The sequence below is a fragment of the Mustela putorius genome, unplaced genomic scaffold (genome assembly GCF_011764305.1).
Source record: "Mustela putorius furo isolate JIRA1106 unplaced genomic scaffold, ASM1176430v1.1 tig00000870_pilon_pilon_pilon, whole genome shotgun sequence".
NCBI classification, from domain to species: Eukaryota; Metazoa; Chordata; class Mammalia; order Carnivora; family Mustelidae; genus Mustela; species Mustela putorius.
In genome coordinates, this window is record NW_025421503.1 from 2205913 (window position 1) to 2227170 (window position 21258).

Here is a 21258-nt window from a genome sequence, read left to right on the forward strand (position 1 = left end):
TCACAAGGTTCATGGTTAGTAGCATAGTTATGTTTAAATTATATTGGGCTACACTTTCAATGAGTATACTTGAAATTTTCAAAGGAAATCTTTGTTAGTGCAAGGATTATAAATTAAGTACTTGTTAGTGTTTACTGATAATTCCAGTGATTCCAAAGATAATGATATTATAAATGATTTCTTATAATACCATTCAAAATAGAAAATTTGGAAATAAGTCTTTTTATGTCAAAGATAAAGCCAGACACTTGCAAAATATGGTAAAAACAGATTTTATTCATTAATACCTATTGCAATAGGGGAGAGACCTCAATGTAACCTGAGCTCAACTCAGCCAAAAGGAAGTTTTTGGAATTGGAAGGGGAGGTTACCCATGAGAGACTATGGACTCTGAAAAACAATCTGGGGGGTTTGAAGTGGCTGGGGGGGGTGGGAGGTTGGTGTACCCGGTGGTGGGTATTATGGAGGGCACGGATTGCATGGTGCACGGGGTGTGGTGAAAAAATAATGAACACTGTTTTTCTGAAAATAAATAAATTAATTTATTAAAAAAAAAGAGAGAAGTGCCCCAAAGGAGTGATTGTGTGTAAACTTTGGGAAAATCCAGAAATAAATAGATCAGTATTAACTCTTTGCACAAAAAAAAAAAAAAAAAGAAAGTTTTTAAAATGCTAAGGGTTTGCCAAAGGCAAGGCACTGAATGGCATTAAGTAGGGGTTGGTCCTTGTGACTAGGAAATCTGGGTTTGCTAATTGGCATTTATCTAGAAAAGAAACAAATTTCTTTTATGTTTATGAAGGAAGTAGTGATAGAAATTAGACTAAGGTATCCATCAAAGTTAGGCCTTTTCCCTCCCACAACAGGTAGAAATAAAATCTATCTCCTTAAATGTTTACATTTCAAAAAGACTCCCAGGTCCTTGAGAAAAAGAGTTCTGTGTGATAGAAGATTTGCAACTCAAAGGACAAAGGAAGGATTTATATTTTGCAAGCTTTTTAAAGAAATTGTTCTAACATAGGGTTCAGGGGCCTACCAACCTGTCACCAGCTTAAACCATAAATTCTTCTGGAAATGTTAAGTTTTTTCAGGCAGGCATTTTAAAGAAGGCTAGGGCCATCCTAGGGACATGACCTTAAGCTATTAGAAGACCCATTAGAGTTTGTTCAAGTCTCTTAGTGTTGGGGTTAGATGGAGTTGTTTTGTGCAGAGTTTTTTGCAATTTTCAATGGTAATTTTCCATTTGATGTTTAAGGTGCTACAATTGTGAGCTCTACTGACAGAATATTTCTGTTTTATTAAGTAGCACTCACTTGTTCAATATATATAGGAAATTTACTATTAATAAGTTAAAACTTAAAATGTCTTGTTTGGCAACTTAAAATACACAGATTAATTTTCCTATAGAGATGGGGCTTACATACTCATTTCCCATTATTGATTGACAGAACATGAAGGTGGAGAGTAACAAAGATTTAAACTGTGTTCATGTGGCACAAAATAACTATTTTGGTAGAGTTTGTGTCTAAACTGATATAGACTGGTTGTATGTTATTTAGAACCAATAACTCAATCATAATATTTTAAGATGTATCTCATGGAATTCAAATGTTTGTGTGGTCTTGACCTAGAAAAAATGATATGTGATGGTAAAAGCAAGAAAATGGATCCAGGGACTTTGATCCTCCAAGCAGAAAACTACATTTCAGATCTTTAAAAATCCTCTCTTTAAATCAAAAGTCATCTTATCTAGGTCTTATTCACAGGTTATATAATAATGAGTACTAAATCTTTGGCTAAATATTTGTCTTTTATAAAAGATTTTGGCTATCTTGTGTTATTATAAAGAAGCAACTATATATCCTTTGGGATTTTATTCTTTGAATTAGCCAAAGGGAAAGAATTTTGGCAATCTGTAAAACAATTGCATCACACAATACAAGCATTAGATTACCTTGATTAGATTCAGAAAAGCAGAATGTATGAAAAAAGTAATGTGAAAACAATGAAAGCTTTCAATCCTGTCTTTATATCCAATAGCAAATTAGATAAGGTTTGAAAAATCTGGCCAGTCACTTAGTGAGCCCATGTGACTTTCTGGATAACCTATTTTTAATATTATTTTAATCTTTAAGATTGACCAGTGTCGGGGCACCTGGGTGGCTCAGCGGGTTAAGCCTCTGCCTTCAGCTCAGGTCATGATCTCAGGGTCCTGGAATCAAGCCCCGCATCAGGTTCTCTACTCAGCAGGGAGCGTGCTTCCTCCTCTCTCTCTCTCTCTGCCTGCCTCTCTGTCTACTTGTGATCTCTGTCTTTCAAATAAATAAATAAAATATTAAAAAAAAAAGATTGATCAGTGTCCTAAATGGGAAAACTCAGTTCTCAAATATCGAGTTCAATGACCTCCATGTATATATATTGTTCAACAACTTTAGAATATTTTACAACTCCCATGCAAGAGTTATTATGGGTGTTTGAATTTTATTTTTTACTACTATTTAATCTCAGAATCCAACTAAATTACTTAAATTGTCATTCATCCTGACCATTGTTTTCTAAAGAAAGAACAAATTTGTGCTCTTCTTTGGAATCAAACAAGAAGAGAGGCATAATAGAGTGTTATTTTGAATTTTAAATATGAATGCCCATTGGAGATTATCATTAGGTCATTTTTGACACTCTGGCTGTGCTTGTTGTGATTGCATCAATATCAAATAAAGGAAGTAAATAAAAAACTATTTCTGTTTACATGACTTAGCTTTTTGTCACACAAAAGCTGTTTCTACTTGGTACAAAACACAAATCTGGTACTTATTTGTTTAATTTGAGGGAAAGGTTTAGACCTAACTCAAAGTGAAGTTGGAGGTGATGGGATTTATTCTTTATTTATTCTTTGTCTAATTCAAAGAATAAAATCCCATCACCTTAATTTATTAATATAGAAAATACAGTTAGGTAAGCAATAGTCATAGAATGGGAGTAGAATGCAATAAAAAACACAGAATATTTTTATTGTTTTAAATATTAATTAATCCCCTTCTATACAATAATAAAATAATGCTTATTATATATAACAATCATTTCTCTGTTAAATGCTCTTTTGCTACCTCTACCACCAATTTATTTCAATTATTTCCCAATATAACTCCGACCTTGTAAAATATATATTCTGATTTTGTCTTTTAAACATATAGGATATGACTGATTTTACTTTTTTTTCCATTTTCCATTTCTCTTTATTTTTTAAATTTCTTTATTACATTATGTTAGTCACTATACAGTACATCATTAGTTTTCAATGTAGTGTTCCGTGATTCATTGTTTATGTATAACACCCAATGCTCCATGTAATCTATGCCCTCCTTAATACCCATCACCAGGCTCACCTGTCACTCCCCTCTTAAACCTTCAGATTGTTTCCCAGAGTCCATAGTCTCTCATGGTTCATCTCCCACTCCAATTTCTCCCCTTCATTTTCCCCTTCCTTCTCCTAATGTCCTCCATGTTATTCCTTATATTCTACAAATAAGTGAAACCATGGGATAATTGACTTTCTCTGTTTGACTTATTTCACTTAACATAATCTCCTCCAGTCCCATCGATGTTGATGCAAATGGTGGGTATTCATCCTTTCTGATGGCTGAGTAAATTCCATTGTGTATATGGACCACATCTTCTTTATCCACTTGTCTTTTGAAGGGCATCTTGGCTCTTTCCACAGTTTGTTTATTGTGGACATTGCTGCTATGAACATTGGGGTGCATGTGCCCCTTCTTTTCACTACATCTGTATCTTTGGGGGTAAATACCAAGTAGTGCAATTGCTGAGTCATAGGGTAGCTCTATTTTTAAGTTTTTTGAGGAACCTTACACTGTCTTCCAAAGTGGCTGCACCCAAATTGCATTCCCACCAACCATATAAGAAGGTTCCCCTTATTCTACAACTTCTCCAACATTTGTTGTTTCTTGCATTGTTGATTTTTGCATTCTAACTTGTATAAGGTAGTATCCAAATGTGATTCTGATTTTAATTTCTCTTATGGTTAATGATGATGAACACTTTTTCATGTGTCTGTTAGCCATTTATATGTTGTCTTTGGAGAAATGTCTGCTGATGTCTTCTGCCCATTTTTTTACTTGATTATTTGTTTTTTCAGTGTTGAATTTGATATCCAAGATCTTTATAGATCTTTATAGATCTTGGATATCAGCCCTCATCAGCCAAAGAGGGTACTGCCTATGTTCTCCTCTAGGATTTTGGTGGATTCCTGTCTCACATTGAGGTCATTCATCCATTTCGAGTTTATCTTTGTGTATGATGTGAGAGAATGGTCGAGTTTCATTGTTCTGTATAAAGCTGTTCAATTTTCCCCACACCATTTATTGAAGACCCTGTATTTTTTCCACTGGGTGTGTTTTCCTGCTTTGTTGAATATTAGTTGACCGTAAAGGTGAGAGTCCATATCTGGGCTCTCTGTTCTGTTCCATTGGTCTATGTGTCTGTTTTTGTGTCAGTACCATGCAGTCTTGGTGATCACAGCTTTGTAATGAAGCTTGAAATCAGGCAACATGATGCCCCCAGCTTTGTTTTTCTTTTTCAACAATTTCTTGGCAGTTTGGGGTCTTTTCTGGTTCCATACAAATTTTAGGATTGTTGGTTCCAGCATTTTGAAAAATTCCATTGATATTTTGATTGGGATGGTGTTGAAAGTATAGATTGTTCTGGGCAGCACAGACATTTTGACAATGTTTATTCTTCTGATCCATGAGCATGGAATGTTTTTCCATCTTTTTGTGTCTTCTTCAATTTCTTTCATGAGTGTTTTGTAGTTCCTGGAGTTTAGATCCTTTACCTCTTTGGTTAGGTTTATTCTTGTGGTTTTTGGTGCTATTGTAAATGGAATCAATTCTCTAATTTCTCTTTCTACAGTTTCATTGTTAGTATATAAGAAAGCTACTGATTTCTGTGCATTGATTTTGTATCCTACCACATTACTGAATTGCTGTATGAGTTCTACTAATTTGGGGATGGAGTCTCTTGAGTTTTCCACATAAAGTATCATGTCATCTGCGAAGAGAGACAGTTTGACTTCTTTGCCAATTTGAATACATTTTATTTCTTTTTATTGTCTGATTACTGTTGCTAGGATTTCCAGTAATATGTTGAAAAATGATGGCAGGAGTGGGCATCCTTGTTGTGTTCCTGATCTCAATGAAAAGGCTCTCAGCTATTCCCCATTGAGAATGATATTTGCTGTGGGTTTTTTATAGATGGAGTTGAGGAATGTTCCCTCTATCCTTCTACTCTGAAGCGTTTTAGTCAAGAAGGGATGCTGTATTTTGTCAAATACTTTTTCTGCATCGACTGAAAGGACCATGTGGTTCTTGTCTCTTATTTGTGTTCTATCACATTGATTTGCAAATGTTGAACCACCCTTGCATCCCAGCGATAAATCCCACCTGGTCATGACTGATTTTCCTTAGTGAAAGACACAATAATGAAAATTCCTACCAAAAGCAGTATGTCTTAAATACATCATAGTTAATTACAATATCTTGGAATCTGTGTAACAGTACCATAGTCAACCAGTTAGCTAAAGTCGTTCTATCTTGTTAGCCTCTTGGACCTATATGATATTAAGCATCCATGAAATAAACAGTTATCATATGTATTTGGTCTGAATACACCAAAAAATGTGAAATTAGTTTTCAAATGTACCTATTTACCCTATTTTTACCTACAAGAATCATTCTAAGTTTTGCATAAAGGTGAATATTTAATATGATGTAATTTTTTTACATTAAGTTCCACTACAATTTCAAGGACTAAATCCTACAATATATTTAATTGAAATGAATCTTATTAGTAACTCCAAGCAGTAGTTTGAATCAACACATAATATTTTGCATTTAATTGCATTCATAGCCCCTGGAAAATGTTAGCCAAAAGAATTGCCAATCCACCTGACCTAGTACACTAATTGTAAGCCACATATATTATAACCTACTACACAATTAACTTCCATCATATTAGAAGTTTTAATTGACTCTCTGGTATTTAAATATTTAAATAGGCACACTTTAATAATTAGTTGAATTTCCAACTTGGAGGAATCTTTTTTTTTTTTTTTTTTTTTTTTTTTTTTTTTTTAAATTTTTTATTTTTTATAAACATATATTTTTATCCCCAGGGGTACAGGTCTGTGAATCACCAGGTTTACACACTTCACAGCACTCACCAAATCACATACCCTCCCCAATGTCCATAATCCCACCCCCTTCTCCCAAACCCCCTCCCCCCTGCAAAACCCTCAGTTTGTTTTGTGAGATTAAGAGTCACTTATGGTTTGTCTCCCTCCCAATCCCATCTTGTTTCATTTATTCTTCTTCTACCCACTTAAGCCTCCATGTTGCATCACCACTTCCTCATATCAGGGAGATCATATGATAGTTGTCTTTCTCTGCTTGACTTATTTCACTAAGCATGATACGCTCTAGTTCCATCCATGTTGTTGCAAATGGCAAGATTTCATTTCTTTTGATGGCTGCATAGTATTCCATTGTGTATATATACCACATCTTCTTGATCCATTCATCTGTTGATGGACATCTAGGTTCTTTCCATAGTTTGGCTATTGTGGACATTGCTGCTATAAACATTCGGGTGCATGTGTCCCTTTGGATCACTACATTTGTATCTTTAGGGTAAATACCCAATAGTGCAATTGCTGGGTCATAGGGCAGTTCTATTTTCAACATTTTGAGGAACCTCCATGCTGTTTTTCCAGAGTGGCTGCACCAGCTTGCATTCCCACCAACAGTGTAGGAGGGTTCCCCTTTTCTCCGCATCCTCGCCAGCATCTGTCATTTCCTGACTTGTTGATTTTAAGCCATTAGGCCATTCTGACTGGTGTGAGGTGATATCTCATTGTGGTTTTGATTTGTATTTCCCTGATGCCGAGTGATATGGAGCACTTTTTCATGTGTCTGTTGGCCATCTGGATGTCTTCTTTGCAGAAATGTCTGTTCATGTCTTCTGCCCATTTCTTGATTGGATTATTTGTTCTTTGGGTGTTGAGTTTGCTAAGTTCTTTATAGATTCTGGACACTAGTCCTTTATCTGATATGTCGTTTGCAAATATCTTCTCCCATTCTGTCAGTTGTCTTTTGATTTTGTCTCATTTAAAGATGATTTTGTGTATGCTTCAATTCAAAAAAGCCAATAATTGTTTTGTTTTTAAGAATAAAATTGTTCTTTTAAGTGGAATTTAGCATGTGTATAGAACCTGATTTTCATCAATTATTCAGATATTGGTTAATAAAATATTTTAACTAAATTGTTGGCTTATTGAGAGTAAAACTCAAATGTATTATTGATTCAACCAAACTCAGTAGATTCTCAATAAATCCTACCACATCTAATATCTGGAAGAGTCTATATATAGCCCTTAAAAACTAATCCCCTTATAATATGAATGAGAATTGTGTGGTTCAAAAAGGTGAAGTACCTTATAGTTTCTGACAAAGAGCAGATGTTTGCTCCTCATTAATAACAAGAGAAATTTTAAAGGTAACCAAATCACTTTCTGAAGCTTCTAGGAGTGGACTCTAGTAGGTAAGAAGAACTCATCAGCATGAAAATATAATCACAGTACAGATTTTATCCAATGTGTAAACCCTAACTAGGAGATTATCCCCTCCCCAAAATGTTTACTTCTATTTATAAGAGTGCATTTCCTGGATAGCTGCCAGTTTGTATCCTCAAATTGTAGCAATCTTTATTTTGACATCATATAACTTTTTGCTGTCTTCCACTTGTGTTTTCCCAAGCAATTCTGGTATAATTAATATCTTATTTTTGCTACTGTAGTGAAGTTTTCCTTAGTTTCCAGTGGAAGTACCAGTGATCTAGTATAGATTAAGAAGGGATATATATGATCCATCTGCTTTGACGCTGATGAGTCAGCAATCCAATGTCTCTGAATTCCTTCCTCTTCCAATTTCTCAATTCCTGGGCATTACAAGTTGTCATTTTATTTTTATTTTTTCAAGTTACACCTCAGGAAAGAGAAAATGGAGCATGGCCAAAGTGGGAAATAGGGGTTCACCTCTGTGTGAGCAGGAAATTTTAACTCTTGGTGTAAAGAGTAGAGAGCCCAGATATGGACCCTCAACTCTATGGTCAAATAATATTTGACAAAACAGGAAAAAAAAGTGGGAAAAAGACAGTCTCTTCAAGAAATGGTGCTGGGAAAACTGGACAGCTATATGTAGAAGAATGAAATTAGACAATTCTCTTACACCATACACAAAGATAAACTCAAAATGGATAAAAGAGCTCAATGTGAGACAGGAATACATCAGAATCCTGGAGGAGAACAGTTAGGCAGTAACCTCTTCGATATCAGCCACAGCAACTTCTTTCAAGATATGTCTCCAAAGGCAAAGGAAACAAAATCGAAAATAAACTTTTGGGACTTCATCAAAATCAAAAGCTTCTGCACAGCAAAGGAAACAGTCAACAAAACAAAGAGGCAACCCACAGAATGGGAGAAGATATTTGCAAATGACAGTACAGACAAAAGGTTGATATCCAGGATCTATAAAGAACTTCTCAAACTCAACAAACACAAAACAGGCAATCATATCCAAAAATGGGCAGAAGATATGAACAGACACTTCTCCAGTGAAGACATACAAATGGCTATCTGACACATGAAAAAATGTTCATCATCACTAGCCATCAGGGAGATTCACATTAAAACCACATTGAGATACCACCTTACACCAGTTAGAATGGCCAAAATTAGTAAGACAGGAAACAACATGTGTTGGAGGGGATGTGGAGAAAGGGGAACCCTCTTCCACTGTTGGTGGGAATGCAAGTTGGTGCAGCCACTTTGGAGAACAGTGTGGAGATTCCTCAAGAAATTAAAAATAGAGTTTCCCTATGACCCTGAAATTGCACTACTGGGTATTTACCCCAAAGATCAGATGTAGTGAAAAGAAGGACCATCTGTACCCCAATGTTTATAGCAGCAATGGCCACAGTTGCCAAACTGTAGAAAGAACCAAGATGCCCTTCAACGGACAAATGGATAAGGAAGATGTGGTCCATATACACTATGGAGTATTATGCCTCCATCAGAAAGGATGAATACCCAACTTTTATAGCAACATGGACAGGACTGGAAACGATTATGCTGAGGACATGGGGAGTTAGAGAGGAGAAGGGAGTGGAGGGAAATTGGAAGGGGAGGTGAACCATGAGAGACTATGGACTCTGAAAAACAATCTGAGGGGTTTGAAGGGGCAGGGGGTGGGAGATCGGGGGAACCAGGTGGTGGGTATTAGGGCACAGATTGCATGGAGCACTGGGGGTGGTGCAAAAACAATGAATACTGTTACGCTGAAAATAAATTTTAAAAAAATTTTAAGAAAAAAGAGTGATATTGACTCCTATCAATAGACTGCTATCTATAGATACCAAGGTCAATAATCAGCGCTTCCATATAATGCCATACAGAAGTTACTCCACAGACAGCTGTTTTCACCAGGGTACTGCTTCTCGATTATGCAAATAGATTATATTTACTACACACCTATTTGTGCCCAGTCAAGTGGAGCCTTGGATAACAAAGCAGCTATTTGTAATGCATTTCTAGAAGATCCTTCAACAATACAACTTTTCTGACTGACTCATCTGGAAAATTAAAGCTTTAGAAATTCTAGGCATTCACAAGAGGCAGTTAGTTCCATATCTGAGTACTTGTTTTTTCTAAATATGGTATTTATTGCAAAAGCTCCACTAGACAAAAGAAATGTGTGTGTTTGTGTGTGTGTTTGCATAATGAAAATCGTAACTAAAACAATAATGAAAATAACATTAAGTTTTAGTTTTTTTCCCATGGAAACTATTATTTTAGAACTTTTTCTGGTTAATATATTTACTTATAAATAGGCTTGATTTCTACCTCCTTGCTCCTGCCATAAAAATTTCCATGTCCTGGACATTCATAGAAAACACTCTTTAGGTATTTTTGGTTTAATTGGTGATGTCTTCTGGCGATATAGTGTCTGTGACCCAACATGACTGTAAAGGGACAATACTAGCTTCCTGTATTAATTTATCTATTTAACCAAGTACCTACAATATGTAAGCAACTATTCTACATGAAACAGTAAACAGTAGCTGACATCCTCTCTAAAACATTTATGGAGTTCATATTCTAATAATTTCTAATGTTTACTCATAGTAAGGATACATATTTTCCCTTCTCTTTATCCCCCTTGCTGTTGCTTGTGATAGATTTTCCTACTTCAAGGAAAAGCCCAAAAGTAAATGACAAGTGTAACCCTGCTTAAAATAAGTAGTTTATCAATGTTTTGTCTAAACTCATGAAATTAATTCTCTAGTTACTTATGAATAACATTAAGATTTTTCTTTTCAAAGGTAGCAACACTTATAACAGTACTTAATGTTGAGTACATTGCATTTCCACATTTTCATTTTAATATTCAGAGAATATAATTCACAAGATGTGTTATTAAGACATTACTAGGATGTCAATGTTAATTTACATTAATATGTGCTGTTATTTTCCCTATTTTATAGATGAGAAACTGGAAATACAGACATTGAATAACTTGCTCAAGGTTATACAACAAAAAGTAGCTGAGTGGGATTTAGCTATCAGTGGTATGGTTTTGGATTCCTTATTCTTTATTTAATTTAATTCAATTTTATTTTATTTTATTATTTTTATTGTTATGTTCAATTAGCCAGCATATACTACATCATTAGTTTTTGATGTGGTGCTCAACATTTTATTAGTTGCACTTGACACCAATGCTCATCACCACACATGCTCTCCTTAATACCCACCACCCAGTGAAGGGGTAACTACCCCATTCCCCACCCCTCTCCCTTCTGTAACCTTCAGTTTGTTCCCAAAGTCCAGAGAGTCAGAAACGAAGACAAACCACGAGAGCCTCTGGGTTCTTTATTCTTAACTACTACACTGTATCGCTTCTCTGAAAAGAACTTGCTCTTGCTTTGATTTCTGTAATACAACATTATTAACTTTTTAAATACTTACCACATTCTGTATTTTTGTGTAGTATTTATTCCCTGTCACACCATGTACTACGTTTTAATGATTTGCTTATTCTTTCTGTGTCTTAATGTTCTTAACTGCAAAATGAAAAAACAGGTTGTCATTCCAAGTTCTCTCAGCTCTTACATTTTGTATGGATCTGATATCCACACATAACAAATTTGACACTTTCTGCGGGCCTATGGGACAGTGTCCTCTTCCAAATTTCATTGGAAGATTTTTTTTCAGTTTCTATTATTAAAAGATCTTATAATATTCCTGAATTTTATGATGTATCTCTTTCATATTAGTATATTTTTAGTTCTTTGTCTTTATTATTTAGTTTAGTTCAACAAATGTTTATGAAGCACTTACTACGTGCTAGGAATAAAGAACAAAAATAAATACAATATGGCTTCTTCCCTTGAGATGCTGGCAATCCAATTAGTGGTTGATATGTGAAAAGTTAGCTATTGCCTAGTCTTAAAAAATGGTTGTTCTTTTGAAATGTTCTCTGTCTTTTCATTTATGATAAATACTATTGAATACAAACTAATTTTCAAAGTGTCTCTTTTAAATATTTTTTTGATAGGGGTGCCTGGGTGTCTCAGTTGGTTAAGCATCCAACTCTTGATTTTGGCTCAGGTCATAATCTCAGGGTCATGGAACTGAGCCCCACATCAGTCTCCACATTTAGCGGGGATTCTGCTTGAGATTCTCTTTCCTTCTCCCTCTCATACTCTCTAAAAATAGATAAGGTTTTGGTAACTGATTACACATGTCTATTAAGATTCAGAAACTAGCCTTGTAACAAGCTACTAAGGAAAAAAAATGCTTTATTCTGTTAACTGTTTTGTGAATGTAATATATTTATTAATTATAACATAATAGATTTAAAGGAAAGAAGAAAAGTCCTCTTTCTTTAAAATGCTTATACATTTTTAAAAAAGAAAACTATCGGCTAACCAAATGAAAAACACACATTTTTCATTATGTTCAGTTAGCCAGCATATAGTACATCATTAGTTTTTGATGTAGTGTTCAATGATTCATTAGTTGTATATAACACCCAGTCTATATCACAACATGTGCCCTCCCTAATGACCATACATCGTTCAAGTACTAAGTTGTATCTTGAATCTGTGCTGCTAATACAAGAGGAAAAATGTCCATTGTTGTGATTTTAAATCTATTGTATATGGGGCACCTGAGTGGCTCAGCGGGTTAAAGCCTCTGCCTTCGGCTCAGGTCATGATCCCAGGGTCCTGGGATCGAGCCCCGCAGTGGGCTCTCTGCTCAGCAGGGAGCCTTCTTCCTCCTCTCTCTCTGCCTACTTGTGATCTCTCTCTCTGTCAAAATAAATAAATAAATAAATAAAATCTTTTAAATCTATCGTATATGTTATATAATATATGGTATGAATATATAATAGCTAATATTCTATAATATGCAGTTATATTATAAAATTTATTAATGTACAATTAATATATAATAAATACTATATGATATGCAATATTTTATGTTGTATATATTATATATTACATATAATATACACTATACAGTAAATATTATATATGTGTTATGTATTGTGTGTGTGTATATTTATATATGTTAACTAAACAGGATTTAAAATGCTTTATTTCTAGCCTAAATATTATTTTATTTCTTTCTCAACTAAAATTAGACTTCATAGTTTATTTTCAAATGATTTATTGATTGATCATGTTTACCACCACTTTTAAAAATTATATGAAGTAAAGTGAAAGGCTTTCCCCCAGAGGTAGTCAGTATTAACCATTTAATACATATCCTTTCTGACCTTTTTCCAATTCATACACAGACTTGACATTTAATTTCAATCCATATTATTTATTTCTATAAGGAGTAAATTAGAAAATGGATAAAAGAGAATGACCCTTTTGTACTGAGCTAAAATAAGATAAAATGTAGCCCACTCTAACATTGAAAAGTATTGTTTTCCTCAATGTATGTAATACATAGTACATTTCTCCAATTGTCCACCAATAATTTTTATGGTCTAGTTTGTCACAATCACTGAGGCTTTTCCTAAAGAATGAATATCCTTCACAATTACTTTGTAGATTTATTTATCATGTAATATATTTTATATGCCGAGGACAAATTCTGGTGTTAGTTTGTGTACAAATACTCTATTCACATTATCTCTTTTAATCTACACAACAGCCATGTGAGGAAGGTATTAATCGTATTTCTAGTTTAAAAATGAGGAAACCAAAGCTTAAAGAGTTTAATTCGCCCAAAGGTACACAGGTTATGAATGTCAGAGCCAGAATTCAAGACCACTCATTCCAAATGCTGTGCTGTTAACTCTTCTACATAATTGTCACTTGGATAATAAAATTAGTTGACCACATAATGTAATGCTGAGCAACTATTGCTCTCTAAGTTTGACCTTATTTTCAAGTGATTTTCCAACCAAAGTGTTTTGTCTACAATTAAGCATGTATTCGTTTACATAATAGTACACTCTGCCTACATTAAATCCTTCTTTTGAAGTGTTCTTAGAACATAGCACTCTGATAAATGTATCAGAGCACATTTTGTGACATGAAAGAAGTCACAGTTGTGGTAGAATTAGCATCAACAAAGGCTAAGGGAAATTGGAAGTTAATATTAGAGAAAATAAATAGATAAAGTAATCAGAAGACAACTGAGACAAACATCTATTTTATAATGTCATCATTGACTAGCTTTAGAGCTATTATTTTCTGATATGAACTAATTTACTCAGACTGTGTAAGGATATTGCTTTTCATATAATCTGAGATGCTAATATCTTCAACTCAACTTTAAAGTGTTAATAAAATAATCTAATCTAACTCTATACCCTCTAGTTTATTTTTTTTCCTCTAGTTTATTTTTCACATAGAAAATGTCCCATTTTTGACAAATCTTCTTTCCATTTAAGGAAACTTTTTGAAGTTTACTAATCTTGAATTTTTTCCAGCAATAGAAAGGAATTTAAAATGATCCTATATATTTCTACATAGTGTGTTTCTCCAAATGTTCACATTAAGTGCTGCAATGCTAATATGGCACTAAGCCATAACAAAGTGAGTTAATATTTATAAAACACTAAAAGCAGCCTGGCATATAGTAAGCACTGCATAAGAATTGTTAAATAAATCCATTCATATCTTTGTAATATAAATTTAGACAGAAATTTATTAGGTTGGTTTAGTAATTAAAGGTGTGAACTCCAGCACCAGACTACTTGAGTTCAAATCACAAGCTTTGAGACTTTGGCCAAGTTAATTTATCTCAGTCTTGGTTTCCTCATCTGTTAAATATGCAGGGGAATAGTACCTAATTTATAAGGTGGTTGTGAGAATTAAAGAAGTTAACATAGAACAATGCCAGATGTATTAAAAAAAACACTCAGTGACTGTTGACTATTTATATACTCATGATTATACATGTGCACAGCTTATAATCTGATGTATTTTCATAAAAATATTAAAAAGTTAATTAAGATGCCTGAGGCGTTTTTAAACAACTATGGTTTCCTTTTTATAGCACATTAGGCTCAACTTGGGCTTTTTACTTTGTTTTTAGCCAATTGTCACTGAACCTGAAGCAATGAGTTTCCCAGTAGAACATGGACCTGACTGTGTGCCTCCAACTCAACATCTATCAATGGTGAGTGGGTTGAATTCTCCATTAGAGAACATTTAGAAGCTAACTGTTGGAGAAATAAATATGTAAACTTTATCATTTAAGCAATATTCTACATGTAGCTTGAATTCAGGAACCTAGATAGAATTTGTTTTATTACAATATTTGGACTCAAAATCATTCCACCATGGGCTCTAGTTAAGATTCCCTTTCAGTAATCTTACAAAAACAATTCAAGATTCATTCATTCATTCAATAATTTATTGAACAGATGGACTAACTGCTATTTATGACTATCTGAGTTCTTTATTTCCTTTCTAAGTAAATGTAGGCTAATATTTGTCATTTGGCTCTGTTGACTCTTCCTTGAAACTTAATGTAACAATTTTTTTTCTGGAGTTATTTTTTTTAAAGATTTTATTTATTTATTTGACAGAGAGATCACAAGCAGGCAGAGAGGCAGGCAGAGAGAGAGGAGGAAGCAGGTTCCCCATTGAGCAGAGAGCCCTATGTGGGGCTCAATCACAGGACGCTGAAATCATGACCTAAGCCGAAGGCAGAGGCTTTAACCCACTGAGCCACCCGGGCACCCCTGGAATTATTTTTTTTACCTTCTCTGATTCTCTGTTGTTTTTACTAGCTCCTATTCTTGGCATGATGCACATAGACCTTAAAAATATAATCCCAAACAAATTTCCAGCCTTATCTCCTGCAACTCTGCATCCTTGTCTCCTAGCCATACTGAACCACTCCTGCATCAGCAAATACTTCATGTGCTGTCACTCTTTTTGCCTTTTGTTCATATTTTTTCAGTGCTCAGATTTCCTGCCCCTTCCTTCTCTGCCTGAGCAATTATTACTCATTCTTCAACATCCAGTTCAAATTTCACTTCTCTTGTGATATTTTACCTGACACACTAGGTAGAATTAGATTATTTTTATGTGTGATCATGGGGCAATTTGTAAATAATACTGTCAGAAAACCCATAACACTGTGTTCTAGTCAGTCTGTGTCATGCTTTCTTATTGTTTTTTGTAATTATAGCAAACACCACTGTACCTTAAACACAGAAGGATTTTATTGCTTGTTGAATAAGTGAGTATGTGATTAAATGTATGTAAGTATGGATGGATGAATGGACAAGGACCCAGAGTAAGGCCAGGCCAGAAAATCATAAACAAGAGTGTGTAAACCAAAGATACTATTTCATCCTCTAGGCTCAGAGAATATGAAAACATAAGTCTAAAAATATCCTGATAAACACAGTGGGTTCTGGTACTTTTATTCAGCCACATCCATCCCTCTCCCCAAGGAAAGGAGACCTCAGAATCTAATCCTAATGAGATGGGGTTATTTACTCTTCCAGGACACAAATGTACAGAATACATCTTAGAAGGTTCCTGGTCCTTCTGACAAGATTATAAAAGTAATTAGATTCTTCCAGCCTCTACTTCACAGTCACAAAGTGAGTTTCTCACATTGACATACTTATTTACTTACCTGAACCTTGTTATTTAATCAATTTGGAAACATGTTTATTAAATAACATGTAAGTACAAGAAAAATAAAATTGTTTAGCTACTTTAATAGAAGCAACTTCACAGATAATATCCAGAAATTCCTCACTTACCTTCCCACAAAATATGAACTGAAATATAATATATTAGGAAATAATTAAATCATTCTGTCTAAACAGCTCAGTCTTCAATTAAGGATCACATAAACACACATTGGCAATTTTCTCATCATATGATTTGCAACATTTATTTCTAAGATAACAAGATACACAGTTGATTATAGTTACATAGAAACCACATATTATCAGTGTTATAATGAAACATTTGAAAGGCAGAAATAAATCCTATGTTCTTCTTTGGAAATGGGGGTTATGCAGTACCAAGTAGCCAACTCTAAAGGGAAAATATGGATAAGGCATTTCTCATTGGGTTATTAATCTTTAAACCCTACATGATCAAGACCAAAAGTGGTGTTAATTAACATCTAATTTGAAAAGTTTTATCATCAGTCATTTTTGTTTATTCACAAGTCCTGTGTGTTCCACACTTTAGAGGTGCTTTTTACTTGCAAGCTGCTGACTGTATGTGTGTAAATGACTATGAAAGGAAAACCCCATGCACATGTAATGATGATGCCACAATTATTTGTCTTTATATTCTCTTCACAGGAGATGTAAACCTAAGGGTATATAAAGAGAAATATGGGCACCTGGGTGGCTCAGTGGGTTAAGCCTCTGCCTTCGGCTGAGGTCATGATCTCAGTGTCCTGGGATCCAGCAGTGTCCTGGGATCTAGCCCCGCGTCGGGCTCTCTGCTCAGTGGGGAGCCTGCTTCCTCCTCTCTCTCTGCCTGCCTCTCTGCCTACTTGTGACCTCTGTCAAATAAATAAAATAAAATAAAATAAAAATTTTAAAAAAGGGAAATAATTGATCTAAGCACTAAATTTGTCCCTAGAACAATGAAGGACATTTTTACTCTTCTGAAACACTTAAAGTCTGTTCCACATACTTTTGAGTGTAGTTACATAGACTGTCATCTGTTGCCAAAGAAGTACTTAATGAAATGTAGGTCTGAGTAATAATAATAGCAATCATTTATGGAGTGTTTACTATGTATGGGACACTCTGATAATCACTTTATAAGTGATGATTTGTTTATTCTGTATACTAACCTAATGAATTATATATATATATATATATATATATATATATATATATTTAAGTATAGTTGGTACACAGTATTATATTAGTTTAAGTTATAACATAGTAATTCAGCTTCTCTATATGTTTTGCTATGCTCACAAGTGTAGCTACCATCTATTACCATATATCACTTTTATTCAATTATTATTTCTCCATTTTACTGATGAAGAAACTGAACCACATAGAATTTAAATAACATGTCCCAAATTACGTAGCTATTAAATGACAGGCAATCTGACTACAGAGCTCATGCTTTTATTCAATATGCTATATTATTTTTGTATTGCCTAGCATTTGCCTATGGAAGTGCTATTATCAGCTCACTCCAAAACAAAGTTCCATTTTGGTTTCCCCACTCTTCACCGGAAAAGCTTATAGGGATTGACCCATCTTAAATCAAGGCAAGTCTGTGGGATTATTGGTTAATATTAAAGTTAGCTAATTTTCTGAATGGCCAAAGTTCAGTGCCAATACAGTCCCTTCACTGAAAAATAACCACTCTTAAAATCCTATTACACTTTGTGATTCTATGAAAACAGAATTCTCATCATTTTTCATTGTGTCACATTATTATTGGTTCCTATAGTGCTAATGGAAAAAGCTGTTACTACCTGGTTTTGCCTTATAATGTACATTACTTTTAAATTAAATAGAAAAATGAGGACCAGCAACACATTACTATTGATGAAAAACATCTTGTGAGATGTCAGAAGACATCCAGAGCATTCTCAAATGGATTTTTTCTTATTTAAAACATCAACCATATGGGGCTCTTGGGTGACTCAGTCAGTTGGGGTTGGGCATCTGACTCTTGGTTTCAGCTGATGTCATTATCTCTTGGGTCACGGGATCAAGCTCTGTATCAAGCTCTGTGCTCAGTGGGGAGTCTGCTTGAAGATTCTCTCCCTTTGACCTTCCACCTCCCCACCCCCCCACACCCACTCTCTCTTTCTAATAAATAAATGAATAAATCTTTTTTAAAAAATACAACATCGGGGCACCTGGGTGGCTCAGTGGGTTAAGCCTCTGCCTTTGGCTCAGGTCATGATCCCAGGGTCCTGGGATCGAGCCCCACATTGGGCTTTCTGCTCTGCAGGGAGCCTGCTTCCTCCTCTCTCTCTGCCTGCCTCTCTGCTTTCTTGTGATCTCTGTCAGATAAATAAAGAAAAAATCTTAAAAAAAAATACAACATCAACCACATTTTGACAGGTTTTTTTCTTCCCCTATGTTGATTGTATGCTTATATACTTTTATTATATGTGTCCTTTACCCTCTCAAGACAGGTTTGCATAATCTGTTGTGGCTTGAGTCTTCAAAGTATACTTTCCCTTGAGTGTGAATCGTCCTTTCTTAGCAAACCAAATTTCATTGTTGTTGTTGTTGGTGTTGCTGCTGCTGTATTGCACAAAACATGGTATGTTATTGGGGAATATAGATACCTTGATAAAGCCATGTAGTGGGTTGTAAATATAAATTCCACAGCCATTGTCCACAGATTTTTGTATTTTTTATTGATTACTGGTAATTTTCAAGTCCATCTAACTTCCAAATTGATAATCCATTATGTGCACTACAAAGAGATTATTCTTAAAAAAGAAATTATTCTTTCTATAAACACTACTTTATGATAGAGTGTCTTTATCCTACTCAAACCATTTCATGGCTCTCCATCACTTGCAAATTAATTTCAGATGCCTTTTGTTGTAAATCAAAACCATGTACTAAAATGACAACGCTGATCTGTCAGTATCCTATTAGTGATTTTTTGTTGTGTGTGTTTCTTTTGTTTTGTGCTCCTGCCTTAATGAGCTTCTTACTCAACTTAGAATTCCCCATATACACTCCTTCCTGTTTGCTTTTGCTCAAACCATTTCATCTTTCTGGAAAAGTCAAACTCTATTCACTCTGATTGTCTGAATGCTCTCTCTCTCCCAAATAAATCTCTCTCTTCTCCATGAGGTCTTTACTGGTCATTCCACCTCCTATAAAATATCATAAAACTTTGTCCTCATATACTACTTCATATTGCTATTTCTATTTTATGTAGAGATACTGCTTTGTTAACCAGACTTAACCTCCATCAGAGAATGGACTTGGTCTATTCCTTCACCAACCTAAGATAAAAATCTAGAGCTTACAACATAAATATTTGCCAATTTATTCACTAGTCTCATAGATTCTTGTCAGCCAAGAATTATTTGTCAACCAAACCATTGTTTATAACTGTTGTCCATTTATATGTTTTCTTTGAAGAAGTGTCTATTCAGGTCCTTTCCCCACTTTTAAATTGGGTTATTGGGGGGGGGGCGTTGCCATTGTGTTGTAGGAGTTACTTGTATTTTTTGGATATTAAACCTGTATTAGATATACGGTTTGCAAATATCTTTTCCTATTTTATATGTTGCTTTTTGTGTTTTGTTGATTGTTTCCTTTGCAGAAATTTTCAGTTTGATGTAATCCCAATTGTTTTCAAAAACTTTTATTGTTTGCGGGTTTTTGTGTCATACACAAAATATCATTCTAAGGCCAAAGTTACAAAGTTTTTTTCCCAATGTTTCTTCTAGGTTTTTACAGCTTCAGATCTTCTATTCAAATACTTAAGCCATTTTGAACTGATGTTTGTGTATAGTGCAAGATATTTTATATGAGGATATTGAGTTTTCCCAATACCATTTATTGAAAAGACTGTATTTCCCCCCATTCTTTATTCTTGGTGCCCTTGTCAAAAATAGTTGGCTGTATGGGTGCCTGGGTGGCTCAGTGGGTTAAGCCGCTGCCTTCGGCTCAGGTCATGATCTCAGGGTCCTGGGATCGAGTCCCGCATCGGGCTCTCTGCTCAGCAGGGAGCCTGCTTCCTCCTCTCTCTCTCTCTGCCTGCCTCTCTGCCTACTTGTGATCTCTCTCTGTCAAATAAATAAATAAAATCTTTAAAAAAAAATAGTTGGCTGTAGGGACACCTGGGTGGCTTAGTTGGTTGAACACTTGCCTTAGGTTCAGGTCGTGATCCCAGGGTCCTGGGATCAAGTCCTGCTTTGGGATTCTTGCTGAGCTGGGAGTGTGCTTCTTCTTCTGCCTGCCACGCCCCCACTTGTGTGTGCTCTCTCTCTCTGACAAATAAAATCTTAAAACAATAGTTGACTATATATGCATGGGCTTATTTCTGAGTTCTATATTTTGTTCCATTGGTCTGTGTATCTGTTTTAATGTCTATAACATACTGTTTTGACTACTATAGTTTTGTAGTATAGTTTGGAATTAAGAAGTGTGGTGCTTGTTCTTCTTGCTCAAGAATGCTTTGGCAATAGAGGGTCTTTTGTGTCTCCACATAAATTCTAGGATTGTTATTTCCATGAAAAATGTCATTGGAATTTTGACAAGAATCTCATTGTGTCTGTAGATAAATTTGGGTAGTATAGACATTTTTAATTAATATTATTCACTCCATTCCATGAACATGGGATATTTTCCCATTTATTTGTGTCTTCCTTAATTTTTTCATCAGTTCTTTATAATTTTCAGTGTACAGATCTTTCCCCTACTTGGTTAAATGTATTCCTATGTGCTTAATTATTTTTGATAGTTTTTCTTATTCTTAAACAGAAATGTATAATATGTTTTTATCTATTTTTTACAAATACGTTTTGAACACTGTAACTAGAAGTTTAATCATGACCAATAAGAAAACAGAAAAATGAATAACTGACCTATTAGATAGGATTGTGCTACATTGATAAGTCATATGTATTCTTTTAATACTTCTTCCAGAGTTTGAGTTGGCATAAATCAATAT

General features: G+C 34.6%; 1 protein-coding gene across 2 annotated transcripts in view; it reads left to right on the plus strand.

Moving 5' to 3' along the window:
* Window positions 1-21258, plus strand: part of LOC101681822 — a 284416-nt gene that overhangs the window by 217488 nt on the left and 45670 nt on the right. For both annotated transcript variants that reach the window (XM_045085576.1, XM_045085577.1), the window contains exon 8: window positions 14690-14773. In XM_045085576.1, the coding sequence (XP_044941511.1) occupies window positions 14690-14773 (84 nt within the window). The remainder of the gene's footprint in view (window positions 1-14689; window positions 14774-21258) is intronic.